Below are 22788 nucleotides of genomic sequence, written 5' to 3'. Positions count from 1 at the left end.
TAAACATAAGGTGGCACATTTCAGAGAAATAATTATCTAATGTTTCGAAGTTCGATTTTATGGGGGACAAAAATATTCACACAGTTTCTAATTTTTAATAGGAAAATAGTTTTTTTTAATAGTTTAATATTTTGTGGATTAGCCTATATTTTTAATGACTTCTTTAAATCGTCTTGGCATTGAATCGACCAATTTTTGGTGACGTCAGCTCCAATATTTTGCCATTTTTGTAACAGGACTTCTTTAAGTTAAGTCTTACTAATAATATGGTGCTTTCCTACACGTTCCGCCAATTTACCCCACAAATGTTCTATGGAATTCATGTCAGGTGATTGCGGAGGATTCGGGAGAATGTGGGGAACATGATGCACTATTCATATTCGGACGTCATGGGCAGTGTGTTTGGGGTCATTGTACTGTTTATAACAGAAATATTCCCAAGCTTTAACTTTAGAGCGCATTGTAGTAGGTTTTCTTTTGTCCATTGAACCGTCGATGAAAACTAAGTTTCCTACACCAGATGCAGCCATACAACCCCACAACATGACCCCTTATCCACCATGTTTGACAGTGTTTACTACATTGTACTTTTCCAATTCAGTGTTTGGCCTTCTCCAAACTGTTACTCTGCTGTCCGATTAAAAAATATTATTGAAAAATATTATCTAACAATAGTATTACGTTCCAGAAATCTTCAGATTTATTTTTGTAAGATTGTTTGTAAGTATTTTTCAATCGGACGACAGAGTAAGAGTTTGGAGAAGGCCAAAAACTGAATTGGAAAATAACAATGTAGTAAACACTGTCAAACATGGTGGATAAGGGGTCATGTTGCGGGGTTGTATGGCTGCATCTGGTGTAGGAAACTTAGTTTTCATCGACGGTTCAATGGCCAAAACAGTGTACCTTAATATTTTAAAAGAAAACCTACTACAATGCGCTCTAAAGTTAAAGCTTGGGAATATTTCTGTTATCAACAGTACAATGACCACAAACACACTGCCCATGACGTCTGAATATGGGTAGTGCATCATGTTCCCCACATTCTCTCGACTCCTCCGCAATCACCTGACATGAATTCCATAGGACATTTGTGGGATAAATTGGCCGAACGTGTAGGAAAGCACCATATTATTAGTAATAGCCCTGACAGACATGTGGTTTCTATACCACGATATGTATACTACGTACATATTCATAGTATACGAACCAGCTTTACACCATAGTGTTTGATAGTTTAATTAAAGTATAGGTTGACACACATGTAGTATACTACGCTAGTATAGTATACAAATCATATGTCTGTCAGGGCTATAAGACTCAACTTAAAGAAGTCCTATTACAAAAATGGCAAAATATTATAGCTTACGTCACCAAAAATTGGTCGATTCAATGCCAAGACGATTAAAAGTCATTAAAAAGATAGGCTACTCCACAAAATATTAAACTATTTAAAAAAACTATTTTCCTATTAAAAATTAGAAACTGTGAGAATATTTTTGTCCCCCTTAAAATCGAACTTCGAAACATTAGATAATTATTTTTCTGAAATGTGCCACCTTATGTTTAGTTTTTCCATATATTTCCATAAGTTATATGTAAATAAATATTTTTGTTGAAATCCGTACGAATGTTGGGGCCTTCGTTTAAAAAATATGGACGATTAAAGATAAATCTGTATGCTGTGTGAATATTTAAGTCCGGCACTGTACTTACTTACCTTATTAAAAATGTGCAATGATTTGTAAGGATTTACAGCCACAAGTATTGTACCAGTATACGTCTAAAGAATTTATTAAGGATGCCATATAGAAAATTTATAAATGCTAATATATATGTAAGTACATTTTTTTTGTTTTAATTGCAACGTAAATATAAGATAAAGAAATCGGTATTATTGCCGATAAAATTTGGTAGATCTTGAACGAAAATAATTGTTAAATAATGGATTGTATATTCATGAAACCATATGAACTTTTTTATTTCGTTTACACAAACGTTTATTTATGAAACCTTGTAAACTTTAAATCCGTGTTTCGAATAACTACTAAATCCAGTCGCATTTTACTAAATAGTTTAATATTTACTTACAGCCTCATGCTTAAACAAGTTTCAGTTTTTGAGCATATGGTAACTGAAAACAGTTGACTGTGCACTAGAGTGCTCCAAAAAAATAAAATTGCGAATTTTGACCGTCCCCCCCCTAGAATTGTTCTATGTATTGTAGAAACACATTGTGTAAAATATTAGGATGATAGGATAACGTTAACTGGTGGCGCAACGACGCTGAAGTTTTGAGGTGCATTTACAAGGGGAAAATATGCAATTTTTTCAGTTTTTGTAAAAACTTTGCCATTAAATTATGACTTTTACAATTTAATTTAAAAGAATCGAAATGTGTACGTAATTGTCGTTATAATAAGATATAAAAGACAAAAATTGGTGAAAAAATGTTAAAGTTATTAAAAAATCGCCAGGCCATTAACGTGTCTCAGGCCACTAGAACAAGAAATTTATGAACAAAATTAACATATTTTGAGAAATATTAAAATAAAAGCTTATTTTTACTTAAAATATATCCATATTTACTTGTATATGAGTTTTTGTCCTCGTAGGATACCGTTAACCTATTCGCAGGTATGACCAAAAAAATTAAATTTTTTTAACGGCAGTTTCAAAACTCCAATTTAAAATTTTTAAAAATTTTGTTAAACAAATTTCAGAATTTTTTGATCATCACATGGGGATTTATTGAAAACATAATAGGGAATAAAAATGTGAAAAAAGTATGTCAATACCTCCTATAGTTTTTCCGTACCTGCGATATAAATTTTGCGATTTTCGAGAAAAACTATTTTTTTGGCCATATTTTGGGGAATGACCAGAATTTCATTACTGTAATGATTTTTGAGTAAAAACTATTCAGAATAATATAGTCCAGGTAATTTTAAATATAGTCTGAAAGTTTTACTAAAATCGGAAAACCTTAACCCTTAAATCGTGAAGGTCAAAGGTAATTTTTTCAATATTTGGAATTTCTCATGGAAAGATAGCGAAATGTTAAATATTTTTGGGCCGATTTTGATGAAACTTACGAAAAATATAAAATGAAGTCTAGTATTGACAATAACAGTACAAAAATGGAAATTAACCCTTAAGAGTACTTGGGGTCAAAATGAATGTGTTTTTCGTGATTTTAAAAGTTGAGGGTCATTTGGACCCCAAGTGCTATTAAGGGTTAATTGCCATTTTTGTACTGTTATTGTGAATACTAGACTTCATTTTATATTCTTCTTAAGTTTCATCAAAATTGGCCCAAAAATATATAATATTTCGCAATCTTTCCATGAGAAATTCCAAATATTGAAAAAATTGACTTTGACCTTCACGATTTAAGGGTTAAAGTTTTCCGATTTTAGTAAAACTTTCAGACTATATTTAAAATTACCCGGACTATATTATTCTGAATAGCTTTTACTCAAAAATCATTACAGTAATGAAATTCTGGTCATTCCCCAAAATATGGCCAAAAAAATAGTTTTTCTCGAAAATCGCAAAATTTATATCGCAGGTACGGAAAAACTATAGGAGGTATTGACATACTTTTTTCTCATTTTTATTCCCTATTATGTTGTCAATAAATCCCCATGTGATGATCAAAAAATTGTGAAATTTGTTTAACAAAATTTTTAAAAATTTGAAATTGGAGTTTTGAAACTGCCGTTAAAAAATTTAATTTTTTTGGTCATACCTGCGAATAGGTTAACGGTATCCTACGAGGACAAAAACTCATATACAAGTAAATATGGATATATTTTAAGTAAAAATAAGCTTTTATTTTAATATTTCTCAAAATATGTTAATTTTGTTCATAAATTTCTTGTTCTAGTGGCCTGAGACACGTTAATGGCCTGGCGATTTTTTAATAACTTTAACATTTTTTCACCAATTTTTGTCTTTTATATCTTATTATAACGACAATTACGTACACATTTCGATTCTTTTAAATTAAATTGTAAAAGTCATTATTTAATGGCAAAATTTTTACAAAAACTGAAAAAATTGCATATTTTCCCCTTGTAAATGCACCTCAAAACTTCAGCGTCGTTGCGCCACCAGTTAACGTTATCCTATCATCCTAATATTTTACACAACGTGTTTCTACAATACATAGAACAATTCTAGAGGGGGGGCGGCCTGTACCTAGAAAGTTTTTTTCGTCCATACAATCTTGGAGCACTCTACTGTGCACACACATTACATCAGCAAGCAGCAACCGATTTTTTTTCCCAGCTGTCAAACGAATCAGCAGCAGCCATTTTTTAGTTTTCAACTCTACCGAACTGGTTACACGACTTCAGCAGCAAAAACATTTCTGTGTGTGCTGCTTATGCATTGCCAGTTTTGAGTTTTGTTTTTCGTACTACGCAGCGTAACAAAAGCTGCTAGCTCGACTGGATAGTCCGACTAGATAGTTTGACTGGTTGGTTAAAATGTGTTGTTGTGAAGTTAGGTTGAATCGTATGATTTTTTTTGGTGTTTTAGTGTTTATAAACCGGTTAACCGAAATCCCGATTTTTCTTCAAAATCTCGGTTTTTTGCGAACCGGTTAATTTAAAATGTTGATTTTCGGTTAACCGGTTTATATCACTCGGTTAATCGGTTTTTAAAATTTGGGACTAAAATTAATAAATCTCATTTTTGATATTCATTGTGTACACTAAGGTGGAGCGATAATGTATAAAATTTTTTTTTTCAATGGAATAGCGATATAAAGTTGCCTTTTAATGAGTAAGTTAAAGGAAATAGGAAAGATTACTGACCTATTTTAATGTTTTGAGGTGCCCCAACACAATTGAAAATCAAAAAATTGCCTACCTTTCATATGGTCATTTAACAACCTTATACTTTATAAACTTTAGTTTTTATTGAATATAAATATTTTTATGTATTATTAGGCCAATATAATTATATCCAATAATTAAGAAACAAACCAAATTTTTACTTGAAAAACTAAATTCACATTTCATACGTTTTACAGCCCACATATGCCGAAGTGGGTATTTTTATACCCAATCCACAAAATCGTACTTGTAGCTTAAGAAAGTGGGCCTAATCACTTGGTTATTTTTTTTTACTGATAGAGGACATCCAAAGCTACTAGACATAAGGAGGGCATTGGGGACTTCCACTCCCCCGTTTTCTAGAGCCATTTATTTCTGTATTATTATAATGATGTGGGGGCACCTCTATATATACGATCCACCAAATTAAATTTTTTGTGTATATTTAGGAGTTAAAAAGGCAACTTTTAACAGGTATTCCTAAGCGATTACGAAAAAAAATCAAAATCGCTCCACCCTAGTGTACACATTATATCGTCCCCTCAATAAAACAATAGTATATAATTGTTTTTTTGCATAATAAGAATCTAAATAACTGATTCTATAAGTGGTCAAAATTTGGTGAAATTCTACTTCCACGAAGTGGGTCAATTGAATAGATCAATTGAAATATTACTTTTGTCAGCCAACTGTCCCCAAAATACAACTCTTACAGAATAGTTACGAACATGAGAAAAGGAGAAACGAAAACGAAGAAGTATTCGATTTGTGGCAGCAGACAAGTGCAGTCGTGTTTTGAAATCGTTTTCTTATATTAATAAATAATAGTTTGCTTTCTAGAGTTTGAATATAATAAATTTCATTATCTAATAATAAAATCTTGTGTTTGCGTTTAATTTCTTGAGTTCGAAGTAGAGTTATTCACCCTTATCGTGGTTGGCGTAAACGTCTTACGCCTACGACTGTTTCGTACTAGATTAAAGATAAAATGCAAACTGTTTCTTTAATCTAGTACGAAACTGTCGTAGGCGTATGACGTTTACGCCAATAACGATAAGGGTGATTGTGTGACAACTTCAGAAGTGAGATTACCCCGTGCACGTACGTAAATTGCATATGCAACAAGATGCCTAGTTTTCACAACATGAAAGTTAATACACTTCGTAAAAAGTGTAAAGCTGCTGGTTTGCCGACGGATGGAAGCCGCAACGATTTAATGGTACGTTTGGAAGAAAACTTGGAAAAGACGTCATTCGTCAGTTGCAATTTTGAGCCATCGCGTGTTTCATCCCCTACGTCACCAACACACAATAGTTCTAGAATAGAATCAAACGCATCACAAATTCTGCACACAATGTCTCTGCCAACGACAACGCCTGCGTCATTGGATTCGACAACTTTTACAACTCGTCCAATATGTACAACGTTTGTACAAAAGTGGAATACAGAGAATATTTGCAACAATTTAACAAAGCATCGATATGATGATGAAAACAACAACTATCAACAGTCATCAAATATACAGAAAACTACTCTGCCTAATTTCGCAGTAACGACAAGCGACCAACAAAATATGACGTCGTCACCAACGAGTATGTATACACCACATACACAAACATCAACTAATGGTCGTTATTTTGAATTTCAACCACAATTTGTTGCCACGACACACGCGAATGTTCGCCAGCCACATGTTGCTACGTTAAATGGAGGTTACAATTATGGTCAACATGTTGCTAATTTTGCAAACGTAGAAATGTTTCCCATACGAAATGTAGCTGCTAGTACTGTTTCTCAGCAATATGTTCCTGTTTCGACGGGTGCCCATTATTTTCGTTCTCATATTAAAGACAAAAATGTTGAGAGGGTGACTGACAACAGCTTTGATGCAAATTATGCTGCGAATAACTATACACATAATTTTGCAACGTATACTGACATGCACGGACAAGAAAATTGTGAGAATGGAAATTTATACACAGCGAGTTCTAATTCATATGACAACTAGGGTGGGTCAAAATTTTTTTTTCTAAAATTTTTGAAAGGCTCTGCAATAAAAATGTGCCAAATGGTGTAGCTAATATGTATCTAAAATTTTATTGCATTAGTTTAAGCTTTACTACCTCCGGATCGCGATTGAATTTTTAGAAAGAGTAAATTTTTTACATCACATTAATAATACTTTTTTATGCGAAACAATATTAACTACAGATACCAATATAAAATATTATAATTCAAATTCCGGATTCTTACTGTTACATTTCAACATAACATGTATTTACATATTACTTTTTTATACAAATACCCTAAAAATTGTTTAATTGAGTTTTCTACATATTTCGATAAATTAGGGGAAAAGTGCTATTATTTATTTGGTTTTCATAATCTGAGAAATGGAGCGTAACAAGAATAATTGGAAGTGACCCTTATTTTTTGTTTTGTGTGATTTGAAATATAATATATTGCCAACCTATGCAGATCTGATGACATTTTATGAGTGGACCAGTCATAGCCTTAAATATGAGAGGGAAACTAAAAAAGAGCAAACATATAAAGAAATATAAGCCAAAAAATACATGCTGGGGAACGAATTTTGATAACATACCAGAGAACGGTTACACAAATGGCTATAAGTAGCCAGATATATTGTGCAGTGAATCTGAACTTGAATATGATCAGTCGGATTGTGAAGAAACAGAACAATTACAATTACGAACATTAAAATCTTTTTCTTGGATACGGGTATATCACAAAATTGTTTAATTGCATATTCGTTTACTAGAAAAAAAATTGGGTAGACCCTAATTGTGTATCATTTGTATGTTGCATATGAATGAACTGCCATTCAGACACCTGTTCCAACATATTGATGGTTGTAAATCAATACCACAGACATTTTTAGGAAAAATTTGCAAATAACTTGAAAACTTTGAAAAAATACCAATAGTGAAGTTTAAACCAATTCCCATGAACATAGCAGAGCTTTGCGTTGAATATATAAGAGCAGATCTTCGTCTATATATTTCAGTTGAGAACAAATCTAACAACTCTTGCAATATATATATTGTAAATGTTTACGCTCCAGTGTGGATTTCTATAAAAACTCTTCCCAGCTGTAAAGAAGGACCTTGACACCTTTTTGAACTAATCAAACTTAGCAGATATTTACCAACAACTTTGAAAGTTTGTCGGCCCAGTGATTCAAGGAAACAGCACATCCTGAAAACTTATTAATTGTAATGTTAAACGATCCATCAACATATTCGTGAATTAGCTGTCCATCGAATTTTGAAAAATAGATCCACAACGTCAAATAAATTACGGCTGTTTCAGATACTAAAGATACATTGTGAGTAATGCAACATCAACTTAGTGCAATATATTTACCAACAACTTTGAAAGTTTGTCGGCCCAGTGATTCAAGGAAACAGCACATCCTGAAAACTTATTAATTGTAATGTTAACCGATCCATCAACATATTCGTGAATTAGCTGTCCATCGAATTTTGAAAAATAGATCCACAACGTCAAATAAATTACGGCTGTTTCAGATACTAAAGATACATTGTGAGTAATGCAACATCAACTTAGTGCAATCAAAACAAGAAGATTCATAAAAGCTCAGATAGAAACGTTACCAAAATTTGATAGCAATAAGAATTTTGTCGCTAAATGAACACTTCATTCTTATTTTGATTATCCTTTCTTTCACTACTGTAAACATTTTTATAATACTTTTTTTCTCTAAATATTTAATATTTTAAGGTATTTATAGACGGCAATACTGAGTATTAATATTTGTCAAAAACTCAAGTATCATAATACAAATTCATCGTCTAAACAAAATTTGTATTAGATTTTCAAAAAATACGAATGATTTTTTATAAATACAAATAAAGCCAACAAAAATGTCAACAAAATATAAAATAAAAATAATGTTTGCTGAAAAATATCAATCAACAAAGAAATAAAATATTTCTTGAAATACTGAATGACTTCATAATATTTTAAATTTGAAAAGTATTAATACTCAGTATTGTGGTCTATAAATACCTTTATATGTATGTAATTATAATTATTTCTATTTTTAGAAATAAATACAGTTACCTAGAATAAACTTGCTTATCATGCTCTATTGTCATTTTTAATTAAATTTTTGAAAAATTCAACATGAAACCGGAGGCAGAAAATTATTTCCGATTGCAGCCAAACTTGGTGACGTGAATATATTTATAATTTGGCACATTTTTGTCACCGTGCCCATAAAAAACTTAAACAAATTTTTCTTCATACACGGGTGACCCACCCTAATGACAACATGCACGATGGTAACAATTTTGAGAATCAACACACAAACATGAGTTTTGCCGCTGATGGAAAAAGAATGTATAATGTTTATCAACGGAATTGTGAACAACAAAATTTAGCGGACGGTTATGTTAATAGGAATTATAATATGCCTAATGCAGAACGACGTAATAATAATAATGATACACCTGTTTTTACGCCTCGAAAGCAGGTAACTTTTTCAATTCCATCGGTTCCAATGGACAATTTTAACGGCAATGAAATTAATCAACAACGAAATATGGGGTCAGGTTATAATTTTGACAATGGCTATACTAATGTACGTGAAGTAGTATCTTTATTGCCAGAATTTAATCCTACATCAGTATTGTCGTTAAACGCAAGACAATTTATAAATCGTGTGGAACTTTTACGTATTGCATATCGATGGAACGATGAAATTTTAATTTTTGCAGTTCAACAGAAAATGCAAGGTGCCGCCAAGTACTGGATCGATTTTTTGGAATTGGTGTTTAGATCATGGGCGGAATTCGTTAAGAAATTTATCAATGATTTTCCGTGTGTAGAGAACGAAGCAGATATCCACGTTAAGATGTCACGTACCAAACGTAATAGTGATGAATCTCCACAAGATTATTATTATCGGATGCTGGCTATGGGTAGACGAGGTGGATTGTCAGACTCTGCCACATCCCGCCACATCATTAATGGTATAAATGAACCTGATTTGAAAATGAAAATTTCAAACAGTTACTGCGAGTGTAGAGACTTGCTGCGTGATATTGTGACATTTTGTATGCACAATGAAATAAAGCAGTCAACGAAAGACACGAAAATAAAGTTTTCTACCCCAACGACAGTGAGTTATCGAAATAATTCTAGCGATAAACGAAGTGAGAATACTGTTAAGTGTTTTAATTGCCACGAACTGGGACATTATTCGAAAAATTGTCCTGAACCGCAACGTAAACCGAGATGTGCAAGATGTAATCGTACGAATCATCAGACCGAAAATTGTCCAGATAAACACGGACAGGAAGGACGCCTTCCAACCGTCAACCAAATCGATGAACCGAGAACGAAATTACAGGTAATTGTGAAGCAAATTATTGTAAACAATGTGACGACAGACGCTTATATTGATCCTGGAAGTAAATGTACACTTATACGAGAAAGTTTTGCAACCGGCTTTGATTCAGTAGAACCATGTTCTATACCGGGAAAATTAGACTAAATATTATTATTGACGACATATCTCATGAGGTTTACGTGTAAGTTGTGGCAGATGACCTAATATGTGAAAACATATTACTCGGTAGAGATATTTTATGCCAACGAGGTAGCCGTTTGGTAATAGAAGGTGATGAATGTCACTTAGAGAAGATTATGGCCATATCTACCAGCAACGAAATGAACCTTGATGAACAAAGTAAACTCCAGAATGTGTTAAACAGACACCGAACTAAGTTTGCCGATAATTCACATGATTTAGGTGAATGTAAGGTTTTCAACATGGATATTAAACTAACATCTGACGTACCAATACACGTTAAATGAGCTTTTGGATGCCGATATAATACGACCATCGAATTCACCCTACGCTTCAGGTATCGTCTTGGTGGAAAAGAAGAATAATGAACACCGCTTATGTGTCGATTTTCGTGCACTTAATCATATCACTGTTAAAATACCTTTTCCGATGCCTAATTTAGAGGAACAATTTGCGCAGCTGGCCGGTAACGAATACGAAACGATTTGCGAATGGGCTACCATCAAATAAAACTGGAGGAATCTTCGAAGCAATATACGGCGTTTGTTACAATGCAGGGTCAATACGAATACAATAGAATGCCTTTCGGTTTGGTGAACGCTCCAGCTGTATTCCAACGCGTTATGAACTCTTTGATAGCCAAAATGAATCAAGGTGAGGTACTGGCGTATTTGATGATGTTATCATTCCAAGCAAGACTGTTGAGGAGGGTTTACAATGTTTGGAAAAGTTTTTGTGCATACTGGATGATGCTGGTTTAGCTCTAAGACTAGACAAATGTAAATTTCTGGAACGTGAAATATCGTATCTGGGGCACAACGTGAGTGAAGGTGGAATCACCCTGGGTGATGGAAAAGTGAGAACCATACAAAATTTCATACCTCCCAGAAATGTTACTGAAGTCCGGCGATTCCAGGGACTGACTGGGTTCTTCCGAAAATTTGTAGAGGGCTATTCGATGATATCTAAGCCTCTGACCAATTTATTACGCAAAGATGCCCAATTCGTTTGGGGTGACGATCAACAGAAGGCCTTCGAAAAATTAATTGATGTACTTAGTAGTCGACTAGTATTGTGCTTGTATGATTACAATGCCATACACGAAGTACATACCGATGCTAGCGCAGTTGGCGTTGCTGGTGTCCTACTTCAGTCTGCTGATGGAAAATCATGGAGGCCAGTTTTCTTTTACAGTCGCCATTGTACTCCAACAGAGTCGTCTTATCATAGCTATGAACTTGAGATGTTAGCTATCATCGAATCTCTTGAGAGATTTCGTATATATGTTTTGGGTAAGCCAGAAGTAATAAGGAAATGATACACAAAATAGCACGGTGGTGGATGAGAATCCTCGATTATGACTGCGAAATTGTACATCGACATGGCTCCCGCATGAGCCACGTTGATGCACTAAGTCGAGCTCCGGACCCAAACGCTCCTGAAATAAATGAGATTGACCGTATAATGAGTCTGAATATTGAAGAGGAAGATTGGCTACTCACGATGCAAATACAGGATCCAGACTTATTGAATATTATTGCTGTTTTGTGGGACCAAAAGCGTTCACCGCAGAAGGAGCAACTGAACCGAGAGTATTCCTTGATAAACAGGCGCCTGTATCGCAAAGAAGGTAAGGTAAAATTTGTTGTTCCTAAGTGCGTTCGTTGGCGGGTGGTTAAGTCATGCCATGACGATGTGGGCCATTTCGGACTCGAAAAGACTATCCAAAGTATCCAACAGAATTTCTGGTTTCCGAAAATACGAAAGTATGTTAAGAATTACATTGCTGGTTGCATTGAATGTTGCTATAAGCGAGCAAAGACTGGTAAGGCTGAGGGTCAGATGTATATAAGTGAACCGGAACCTATACCATTCCGTCAGATCCATATAGACCACTTGGGTCCCTTTGTCCGTAGTAAGCGGGGGAACACCCACGTTCTGGCAATATCTGACGCCTTCAGCAAATTTCTAATCGTTAAACCCGTGAAGTCTACAAAGACACAGCCAGTTATAACGGCGCTGAACGAGATAACTAGTTATTTTGGTTTGCCGAGGATTATTGTGTCGGACCGCGGTACCGCTTTCAAATCGAAAACTTTCGAGCAGTATTGTAAGCAGAATAACATCAAACATGTTTAAACAGCCGTACGTACCCCCAGGGCCAGCGGTCAAGTGGAGAGGGCCAACGGTATAATCCTATCATATTTACGAACTGCAGTAGTTATAAAAGGCGATTAGGATCTTTCATTAAGAGATCTTCAGTGGAGTGTAAACTCTCAGAGAAATGCAACTTCGGGGTTTAGCCCCAACGAATTGGTTTTTGATTTCAAACTCATTGATGTCGTACAGAAACATATTATCGCCGCAATACATGGTGACATTGCCGAAAATGAAGCAGATATCTCCAGTGCAGATAAACGTGAGTTGGCCATTGTAAACGTCGCCAACGAGAAGAAAAAGTGGAAAGCTCTATTCGACCGGAGACACATCAAACCCACTTTATATGGACAAGGTGATCTAGTGGTGATCGAGAACGAAGCTGCAGCAACGGGTGAATCCAGGAAGCTAGAACCCAAATACAAAGGACCGTACACTATCGCTCGAATTCTTGATAAAGTCCGATATCTTATTGAGGATGTACCAGGAATGTCGGTTACTTCAAGAAAATTCTGTTCCGTATTTTCTTCAGACAAGATGAAACCCTGGTGCCGAATTTTGCCTGAATTAGATCTTGATGATGAAGACAATGGAATCGAGGACGATCCCAAGTCAGGATTGGTCGAACTGTCAGCCAACTGTCCACAAAATACAACTCTAACAGAATAGTTACGAACATGAGAAAAGGAGAAACGAAGAAGTAGAAGTATTCGATTTGTGGCAGCAGACAAGTGCAGTCGTGTTTTGAAATCGTTTTCTTATATTAATAAATAATAGTTTGCTTTCTAGAGTTTGAATAAAATAACTTTCATTATCTAATAATAAAATCTTGTGTTTGCGTTTAATTTCTTGAGTTCGAAGTAGAGTTATTGTGTGACACTTTTGTTCCAGATGTCTAGCAAAAAAATTATACACTATTGTTCTATTAATTACTAGCTGACCCGACAGACGTTGACCTGTCCAAATTAAAAAATGTTTGTGTTCGATTTGTGAGAAGCGGTTTGAAATGGGTAAAAATACTTAAAAAGGAAAAAAAACGTATTGTTGAATGATTATTTTTATTCATATAGGTTTGGGTTATGTTTGATTTTAAAATATGTACAATTAATCTTATAGTCATAAAATAAAATATACATAGAAGCGTTACTGAGAGACAAAGAACCTAAGTCTGTTGTTAAAAACTGAAAATAATCACAGCTCCTTTTCTTGATTAAACGATTATTGGCCAAGTTATTAGAAAATTTTGATATTTTTTTAGTTTTTATATAAAAATCTATTTTTGGACAGAAATATGAGTGTTCACAGGTCCTTTTCTTGATTAAACGCTTATTGGCCAAGTTATTAGCATATTTAGATATTTTGAGTTTTTATACAAAAAATCGATTTTTGGTCAGAAATATGAGATCACAGGTCGAGCTCCTTTTCTTGATTAAACGGTTATTGGACAACTTATTAGCGAATTTAGATATTTTGAGTTTTTACATAAAAAATATGAGTGATCACAGATCAAGCTCCTTTTCTTGATTAAACGCTTATTGGCCAAATTATTAATGAATTTAGATATTTTGAGTTTTTATATAAAAAATCGATTTTTGGTCAGAAATTTGAGTGATCACCAGGGAAACCAAAATATGCAAATGCATGTTTTTTCTGGTGAGACTAATGAGCACATGGATAAGATATTTACGCGTTTCAGAACTATTTAAGAATTTTGGCATCGATTTGTTAGTGCATATTTTTGCATATTTTATCCTTAAATGCATATGTTTGCATATATTTGTTTAAGAGCATATTTATGTCATATTTTTGCGTTTTTAGAGCATATTTTACTGTTTAATAGCATATTTTGACTTTATCAAAAACAAATTATGTCTTACTTATTTTTCGCTGTTGTGTTACAGGTTTTTACTTCCTTTGTTTAAAATTGAAAAATAGATGGCTTTTCAAGAAAAAAATTTAAAAAAAAAAATTTTAAAAAACAATTCGAAAATTTTTTTTTCCAAAAAATTAAAATACTGAAAAAAAATGTTTGTTCACCTAAAAATATTTAAATTTTTTTAATTTGAAGTATAATTTGGTGAAGGGTATATATGATTCGGCACAGCCGAATGTAGCTCTCTTACTTGTTTTAATATAAAATATACACTATTTTAATAATAGCGCCATCTAAATATCAAATTTTAGTTCAAATTCAAACTTAACCGTTCTAAAAGAAATATTGTCTTTTAAATTTGCTCCTATAACATCAGTTGATGTCGAAAGAACATTTTCTATGTATAAAAATGTTTTCAGATCCAATGCAACGATTTTTATTAAATTTAAGTCAATATTTTGTAATTTATTGCAATAATAAACTTAATTGAAGAAGTGACTTTATATTTATATAAAATATCTTCAAAAAATACCTCTCGAGGCTTTTTCATAGCTTAAGTTCCTATAGTTTTTATGTTGTATTTATTTTTTGTTATACTTGTTTTAGTTCGTGTTATTTTTGTTTATTTTATTTTACTTTACCTTTTTAGAAATGAATTGTATTGATTTTTTTCAATAAAAGAATATTTTTATGTTTAAAAGTATGTAAAAGTTTGTTTTTTTAAGAGCATATTTTTTAAATTTTAAGAGCATATTTTAAAGTTTTTACTGCATAATAGTAATCGAATTTTGGTCAGAAATATGAGTGATCACAGATCGAGCTTCTTTTCTTGATTAAGTGCTTATTGGCCAAGTTATTAGCTAATTTAGATATTCTGAGATTTTATATAAAAATCGATTTTTGTTCAGAAATATGAGTGATCTCAGATGTAGCTCCTTTTCTTGATTAAACGCTTATTGGTCAAGTTATTAGCAAATTTAGATATTTTGAGGTTTTATATAAAATATCGATTTTTGTTCAAAAATATGTGTGATCACAAATCAAGCTCCTTTTCTTGATTAAACGCTTATTGGTCAAGTTACTAACGATTTTAGATATTGTGAGTTTTTATATAAAAATATCGATTTTTGGCCAGAAATATGAGTGATCACAGATCGAGCTCCTTTTCTTGATTAAACGCTCATTGGCCAAGTTATTAGCAGACTTAGAATGTAGACAACACTGAAACACATACTTTTAATTAGATTTTTAAAGTTTAGGGAATCCCCTTTATATAAAAAATGTGTTTGCATCCTCTAAATTTTTTTTTATGACAACGAATGATTAATTTTATTTGTTATGTATGTAATGTTATTTCAATGGATATTTTCTCGTTATCTTGTTTTCGAATTTTAATTAATAACACTCTGCTACAAAATAACACTTTTTTCAGAGCCTGAAAAGCGACCTAATGGGGGTAGTAGGTCTAGGTGAGGGCATACTAAAATCATTTTCAAAGATTTTGAAACACCCTAAAAATTTTGAGTTATTTTGAAAAAACTGTTTTAGGGTAGGTCGAGGTACTAAACCTCGAACTCACACATTTTTATACCGATTTCAAAATTGTAAACGAACATTTAAAAACAAATTAGCCAAATCGGTGTAGCCGTTTTCCGATTTTAGATAAATCGAAAAAATGGGGCGTAAAAGTGGAAGTGATCAATTTTTCATTTCGTAAAAACCTAAGCTGGACTATGACCAATATTTTAGAAAAAAAAATTCTAAATCGGTCCGGCCGTTCTCAACTGATGCAATTACCAACGAACGATATTTGATTTTTATTTATATAGATAGATTTGGTATGATTTATAATAATGACAAATTATCAAAATTTTTTTTCATACAAAAAATACAGTGGTCGACATAAGTCTATTAGAGAAAACTCGGTAAATAAAAAAATAATAATGCAGTTTTGTTTGAAATCTATTTTTATTGCTATGCACCAAAAAAATGTTGTTGCAATGTAAACTTGCAAAATTATTCATAAAAAACAATAAAAAAATATTGACAAAAGTCTACATACGACCACATCATGTCCTGGTTTTTTTGAATACTAACAGATAAACATGCAATTTATTAAGTCTACAGTTCAAACAATATTCAGTAATTTTAAAAACACTGGTAGAGTTAAAAACAAGCTGCGAAGTGGTCGCCCAAAGAAACTACATCGTAGAGATGTAATCTTCATTTTAAAAGAAGTCAACAAAAACTCAAAAGTAAATACCACAAAATTGGCCAAAGAACTCGCAACAAAATCAGAAGTTATTGTTCATCCACGAACAATTCAAAGAACCTTAAATAATAATCGTAATTAAAGCAGAACTCCTCGTAAATTAGCGAACGGATCGCAAACTTCGTTTGCAATTCGCCCAAAAGCACTTTTAAAAGGACATGGAATTCTGGAAGCGTTGAAGTATAACATATTTAGAAGTGATGGGAGAGATAAAGTATGGCGCAAAACAAATACAGCAATGGATCCGAAAAACTTACTCGCTGGTTTGGGGTACTGTCGCTGCTTCTGGAGTGGGAAAGTTAGTGTTTATTGAGGATAATATGGATCGTTATCAGTACAAATCCATTTTGGAACAAAATTTGAAAGCATCCATTGATATTTTAACTTTTGGTTAAAGTTGGATTTTTCAGCGAGATAACGATCCGAAACATTGGTCTCAAATTGTCAAATATTGGCTACTCTACCATGCCCCGGACTTAAATGTTATTGAGCACGTGTGGGAAATTCTACAACCGAAGATCCGTAAACATCTTATTACTTGTGCACCAATGTTAAAGGAGAACCTTCCAGAAGAATGGCAAAATATAACGTCCGCAGAACTGGAAAATTTAGTTGCTTCGATGCCCAGACGCTTGTAGATGCCCGTGATGGCCCAACGAAATATAGAATTTAATGAAAATTTGTATTCGCTGAAAAATGTTTATTTAGTGTATAGATCGTATGTAGACTTTTGTCAACATATTTTTTTAATTTTTTGTGAATAAAAGTAAAATTAATCATAAATTTAGCGGTTTTTTTTTGTTATATTACTAAAAATGCATTTGAAATAAAACTGCATCATTACTTTTACTTATTATGGTTTAGAATTCCGCGAGTTACGAAAACAATGGTCGTATGTAGACTTTTGTCGGTCACTGTATATTTAAATATTGATTAGTCTTAACTATGTTTAAAATTTTGATAAGTTGTCCGGCCTTAGTAACATACCCAGCAAATACTTTACTTACTTAATAAGCCAGCAAGTAATATTGGAGCCAAGGCATAACTACTTATTATTTTACTGAAAAACTACTTACATTTGTTCGAGATTTTTAAAAAATTCATGGGTCAAGCTTACAAATGTACTTACAATCATTTAAGAAATAAGTAGTAAATTCACAACAATAATATGTAGCTAACAGAAAACACAAATAATATTGCCTTGTGTGGGAATGGAACAGCCACATTATTTGCTTGTGTTTGATAGTCAATCTGCTAATTCACTGCTCCATGTACGAGTTATTTTATTGTAAGTTAACAATAGTTTTAACATCAACATATAAATGAATATGATATGAACAAAAAATTAATGGCTTTGACTAACCTCCCGTTTTCCAGTCAAACACACTAGATAGCTGTGCTAAATGCAAAGTTCATTACCTACCTGTATGAAAATAAGTACTTATTCTAGTAAATAAAATAATGTGCTGGGTAACCACCACTCATTACAAAATAATGCATGAAATAACTAGTTGTCATTACAAAAATTCACAAAATTTTTGCTGGGTATTTATACTCAATTCTATTTGACTGAGATAATAATTTTGAAATTTTTACAAAATAAAATGGACTTAGCACTTTTGCATATTTATAGTTATTTAATATTAACCATTCCTGAATAGTAAACACCAAAAAAATTTAAAGCTGTGTATACTTTATTGGTCATTTTATGTTTTCTTCACATATATGTCGGTTAACTGGTTTAACCGGTTTTTTCGAAGTCGGTTAACCGAAAAACCGGTTTTCTAAAAAAGGTCAATTTAACCGACAAACCGGTTTTTATAAATACTATTGGGTTTACATTAGGGTGGCCCTTAATTCACGAAAGTTGGATTTTGGCCATTCTCACCCACCAGTTTGGTGAACATTAGTAAAAAAATCATCCTGAAAAAATTTTAGGTAAATCGGTTGGGGTTAAGACGAGCCGCAAGCCCTCTGAAGTTTTGAGATGCGTTTACAAGGGGAAAAAATGCACTTTTTTCAGTTTTTGTAAAAATTTTGACATTAAAAAATTACTTTTGCAATTTAATTTAAAAGAATAGAAATTTGTACGTAATTGTCGTTCTAATGAGACATAAAAAACAGAAATTGGTCCAAAAATGTTAAAGTTATTAAAAATTCGCCAGGCCATTACCGTGTCTCAGGCAACTAGAACAAGAAATGTAGGAACAAAATTAACATATTTTGATAAATATTAAAATAAAAACTCGTTTTTACTTAAAATATACCCATATTTACTTGTATATTCGTTTTTGTCTTCGTAGGATACCGTTAACCTATTCGCAGATATGACCAAAAAAATTAATTTTTTTAAAATTTTTAAAAATTTTGTTAAACAAATTTCAGAATTTTTGGATCATCTCATTGGGATTGATTAAGAATATAATAGGGAAAATATGAAAATATCTCTTATAGTTTTTCCGTACCTGCGACTTAAATTTTGAAATTTTCGAGAAAAACCAATTATTTGGCTATTTTTTGGCGAATGAACTCTATTTCCTTACTGTTATGAACTATAAGTAAAACTTTTACTAAAATTGGAAAACGTTAAACCTTAAATCGTGAAGGTCAAAGGTCAAATTTTTCAATATTTGGAACTCCTCTTGGAAAGATAGCGTTGTATGTTGTATATTATTGGGTCGATTTTGATAAAACTTAACAAAAATACAACACAAAGCCTAGTATTTACAAAAACAGCAGAAAAATTAAAATTACCCCAAACTTCTAAAACCATAAAAAAATTATGATTTTAAAAGTTTGGGGATCATTTTAATCGCTAGTGCCATTAAGGATTAATTTCCATTCTTGTGATGTTATTATAAATACTAGAGTTTGTGTTATATTTTTGTTAAGTTTCATCAAAATCGGCCCAAAAATATAAAGTTGTTTTGTTTTCATTGTTTAAAAAACTCAAAAAGTATCTAAATAAAAACGAACCAAAGACTTGTTTTCTTTTGTTTGCCCAGATTGACAAATTTCGAAAATATATGCGACCTATTCCTTACAATGGTCCAAGAACCCATTTTCGATGGGAAAACCTGGAAAATTCCTTATAACTCCATGATTTGTAAATGGATTTCGCTGATTTTAAATACCATAATTTTCATGCTTCGAACATACAGTCAGACGGACAAATATTTTTTATATGCATAAGACTTAAGAAAATTTTGACTTTTTGGGATTTGGGTAGGAATTTTGTTAATTTTACATATTAAGTCCCTTGTTTTTAAGTCTCAGAGAATCTCATGTTCTAACTTTTAAGTATTCTATGTTTATGAAAATCAAAAATACTATCAGATGAATAACATTATAATTTAGTTCGGCTTTGTTATCATACTATTAAATTGACGCACAGTGGTATGAGAAAAAAGAGGGAAATAAATCTGTAACTTATAAACCCTTAGTCCGATTTGAATGAAATTTGACGTGCGCAAAGAAGAGGTCGAATTTATGTTTTGAATTTTGACCGGATGGTACCCCAAAATAGGAAACCTCAGGTATGTTAAATTTTTAAAACGATCCTATTTCATCGGCTGTGTTCCGATTTCAAAAAACTTACACATATAGAATCTCCTCATCGAGCACTCGTCGTAGCTATCAATTATCTCTTATAACTTAGGAGATATACACATTTGAAAGTTAAATTTTCAACATTTTTACCCATTCTACTCCAGTTCATTCTCTGCGAGTTGTTAAGTTTTTCTTAATTTATTTGCCACGTACAAAACATAAGACACAAAACATAAGATAACATAGACATGTTATACAGTGGTGGCCACCAATTTAAGACAAATACTTGAATTTTTTTCATCAACTGAATTTTAAGTGCGATAGAGCCAAAATAAAAGGACCTCTAAGGGTATGAAATTTATTATTAATGTTTCTAGTTTCTGAAAAATGTTTGAAAAAATCGGTAAAACATATATGGACAAAGATATGTGGAAATACGTTGACCCACCTCAGCGAACATCCGCTGTTAATAACATGATATGACCGAAACTAATGGAACTAAAAATACGAAATTTGGTCCGAATATTTTATAATAATAAAAATATAATGATATAAATGTGAGAAAATATGTTTATTTAAAAAAAAATTTTTTTGGTCAAGTTGTAGAAAAATGTTATGTGTTCGTGGTGAATATGTATGAATTGACACACTCGAATAAAACACACTTGTGTGTTAAAACAATCCTCATGCATACATATTTGTCGAAATATTTGAAAAAATAATTGACAATCACGTGGAATTTAGCAAACAATTTGTGTCTTAAATTCCTGGCCACCACTGTATATCAATGGATAGGGGATTTTGTCTATTTTTCAAAAATATATATAATTTTTGACAATTAAAAAAATCATGGAATAGTTTTTTGAAAAATATAACAAAAATTGCATTTTATTGAGTTTTTGCAAAGATACAAATCTTTCAAATTTAAGTTAAATTTTTATTTATGAATATTTGGTAATGAAATTTTACAGTTATATGGTTTTTTCTATTGAAAATGGAAAAGTAAAAACAGATTTTGAATTTAAAATCAGGAATCCCGCAATTCCCAAAAAAGTGATGAAAAATCCCAAAAATGGGCTATTGTAGTTTTTTGGCTACAATATCCATACTAAGGGCGGTGTTATCGGAACACTTTACAAAACAATTAAAAATATATTTGGCCATCTAAAATTGGTTACTATATTTTGATATCGAGTATGCGATTTGAGAATTTTTGCCCTAAATTAGAATTTTAGATAAAAAATAGGCGTTTTTTTGATGGACCTGGTCCCCTCGGTATCAACAATTTTCAAATTTCTTTTCATTTAGATAACTTAAAAGGAAAAAGTACTTTTTTTTCCAAAAAACTAGCGAGACTAGTACGGAGACTTAATTGATTCAGTGTATATAACTTTGGAGTTAGTCACGATTTTTAAACAATTCTTTTTTTGTTTGACATATACATTTGTTGTTAGTCCAATAAATGGAGAAAATCGGGAAATATTTGGACCCGTTGTTATAAAAAAACTTGAGTAGGATGGGTAAAAATGTTGAAAATTTAACTTTAAAATGTGTATATCTCCTATGTTATAAGAGATAATTGATAGCTACGACGAGGTTTTTTGTAGTGATCGATGAGGAGATTCTATATGTGTAAGTTTTTTGAAATCGGAACACAGCCGAAGAAATAGGATCGTTTTAAAAATTTAACATACCCGAGGTGTCCTACTTTGGGGAACCCTGGCCGCACCCCTGGCATTCACCCTATTTTTGGAAGCATAATTACAACAATATATGTATATTTAAATAAAGTTTCGAAAATTATGTAATTAAATTTAAAAAAATCTCATGTAAACATTTATAATTAGAAACACTGAGGAAATTACATAATATTGTTGTAATTATGCTATTATTATTAATTTACTATATATTTTCGCCATAACGGTTGTACATTTATTTAATAACTGTAGTTAGATTGCTATTTTCAACACTATTTGAATTTAACTAATGGGGAATTGTAAAACATTATGTTTGAAAATAAAATTAGTATTTTAAACATAAAAATAAACATTCTAGTCTAGTCTAAAGGCCTTGTTCATAAACAATTATTCAAAGGTTTATATTAATTTTATTGATCAAATTAATATAATGGTGCTTAAAATAGAATAGCTGAATGATTTGCAAAAAAGTACCAAAATATGTGTACTACAGTTTACCTCTTAGTACTTGAGTTCCGAATATCATCTTGTGGTTTTTTTTTGTGTTGTTGAAAGGATATTTTATATTTTTCAATTTTTATTTTGAGTAAATAATACAATTTTTCCCTCTTGAAAATTCGAATTTCAAAAAAAGTACCAAAACAATTTATAGTCATTATTGTTCCGGGTCCGATGAATTAAAAATTGTATTTCTATGTTTATCAATTTAGGAGATATAAAGTTTAACAATGGGTCCTGCTGGTACTATTTTTACCCGTTTTGGATATTGAATATATATTGAATTTCCAAAAAGCACCAGACACCTCTTTTTTTTGATT

General features: G+C 32.0%; 1 protein-coding gene across 1 annotated transcript in view; it reads right to left on the bottom strand.

Annotated features, from left to right (window-relative positions):
* Positions 1-22788, bottom strand: part of LOC135949979 (myosin-I heavy chain-like) — a 361957-nt gene that overhangs the window by 265685 nt on the left and 73484 nt on the right. Inside the window, exon 3 of the mRNA XM_065499455.1 lies at positions 1721-1783. Coding sequence (XP_065355527.1) covers positions 1721-1783 — 63 coding nt within the window. The remainder of the gene's footprint in view (positions 1-1720; positions 1784-22788) is intronic.

The sequence above is a fragment of the Calliphora vicina genome, chromosome 1 (genome assembly GCF_958450345.1).
Source record: "Calliphora vicina chromosome 1, idCalVici1.1, whole genome shotgun sequence".
NCBI lineage: Eukaryota > Metazoa > Arthropoda > Insecta > Diptera > Calliphoridae > Calliphora > Calliphora vicina.
This window is presented reverse-complemented; position numbering and strand designations above follow the sequence as displayed.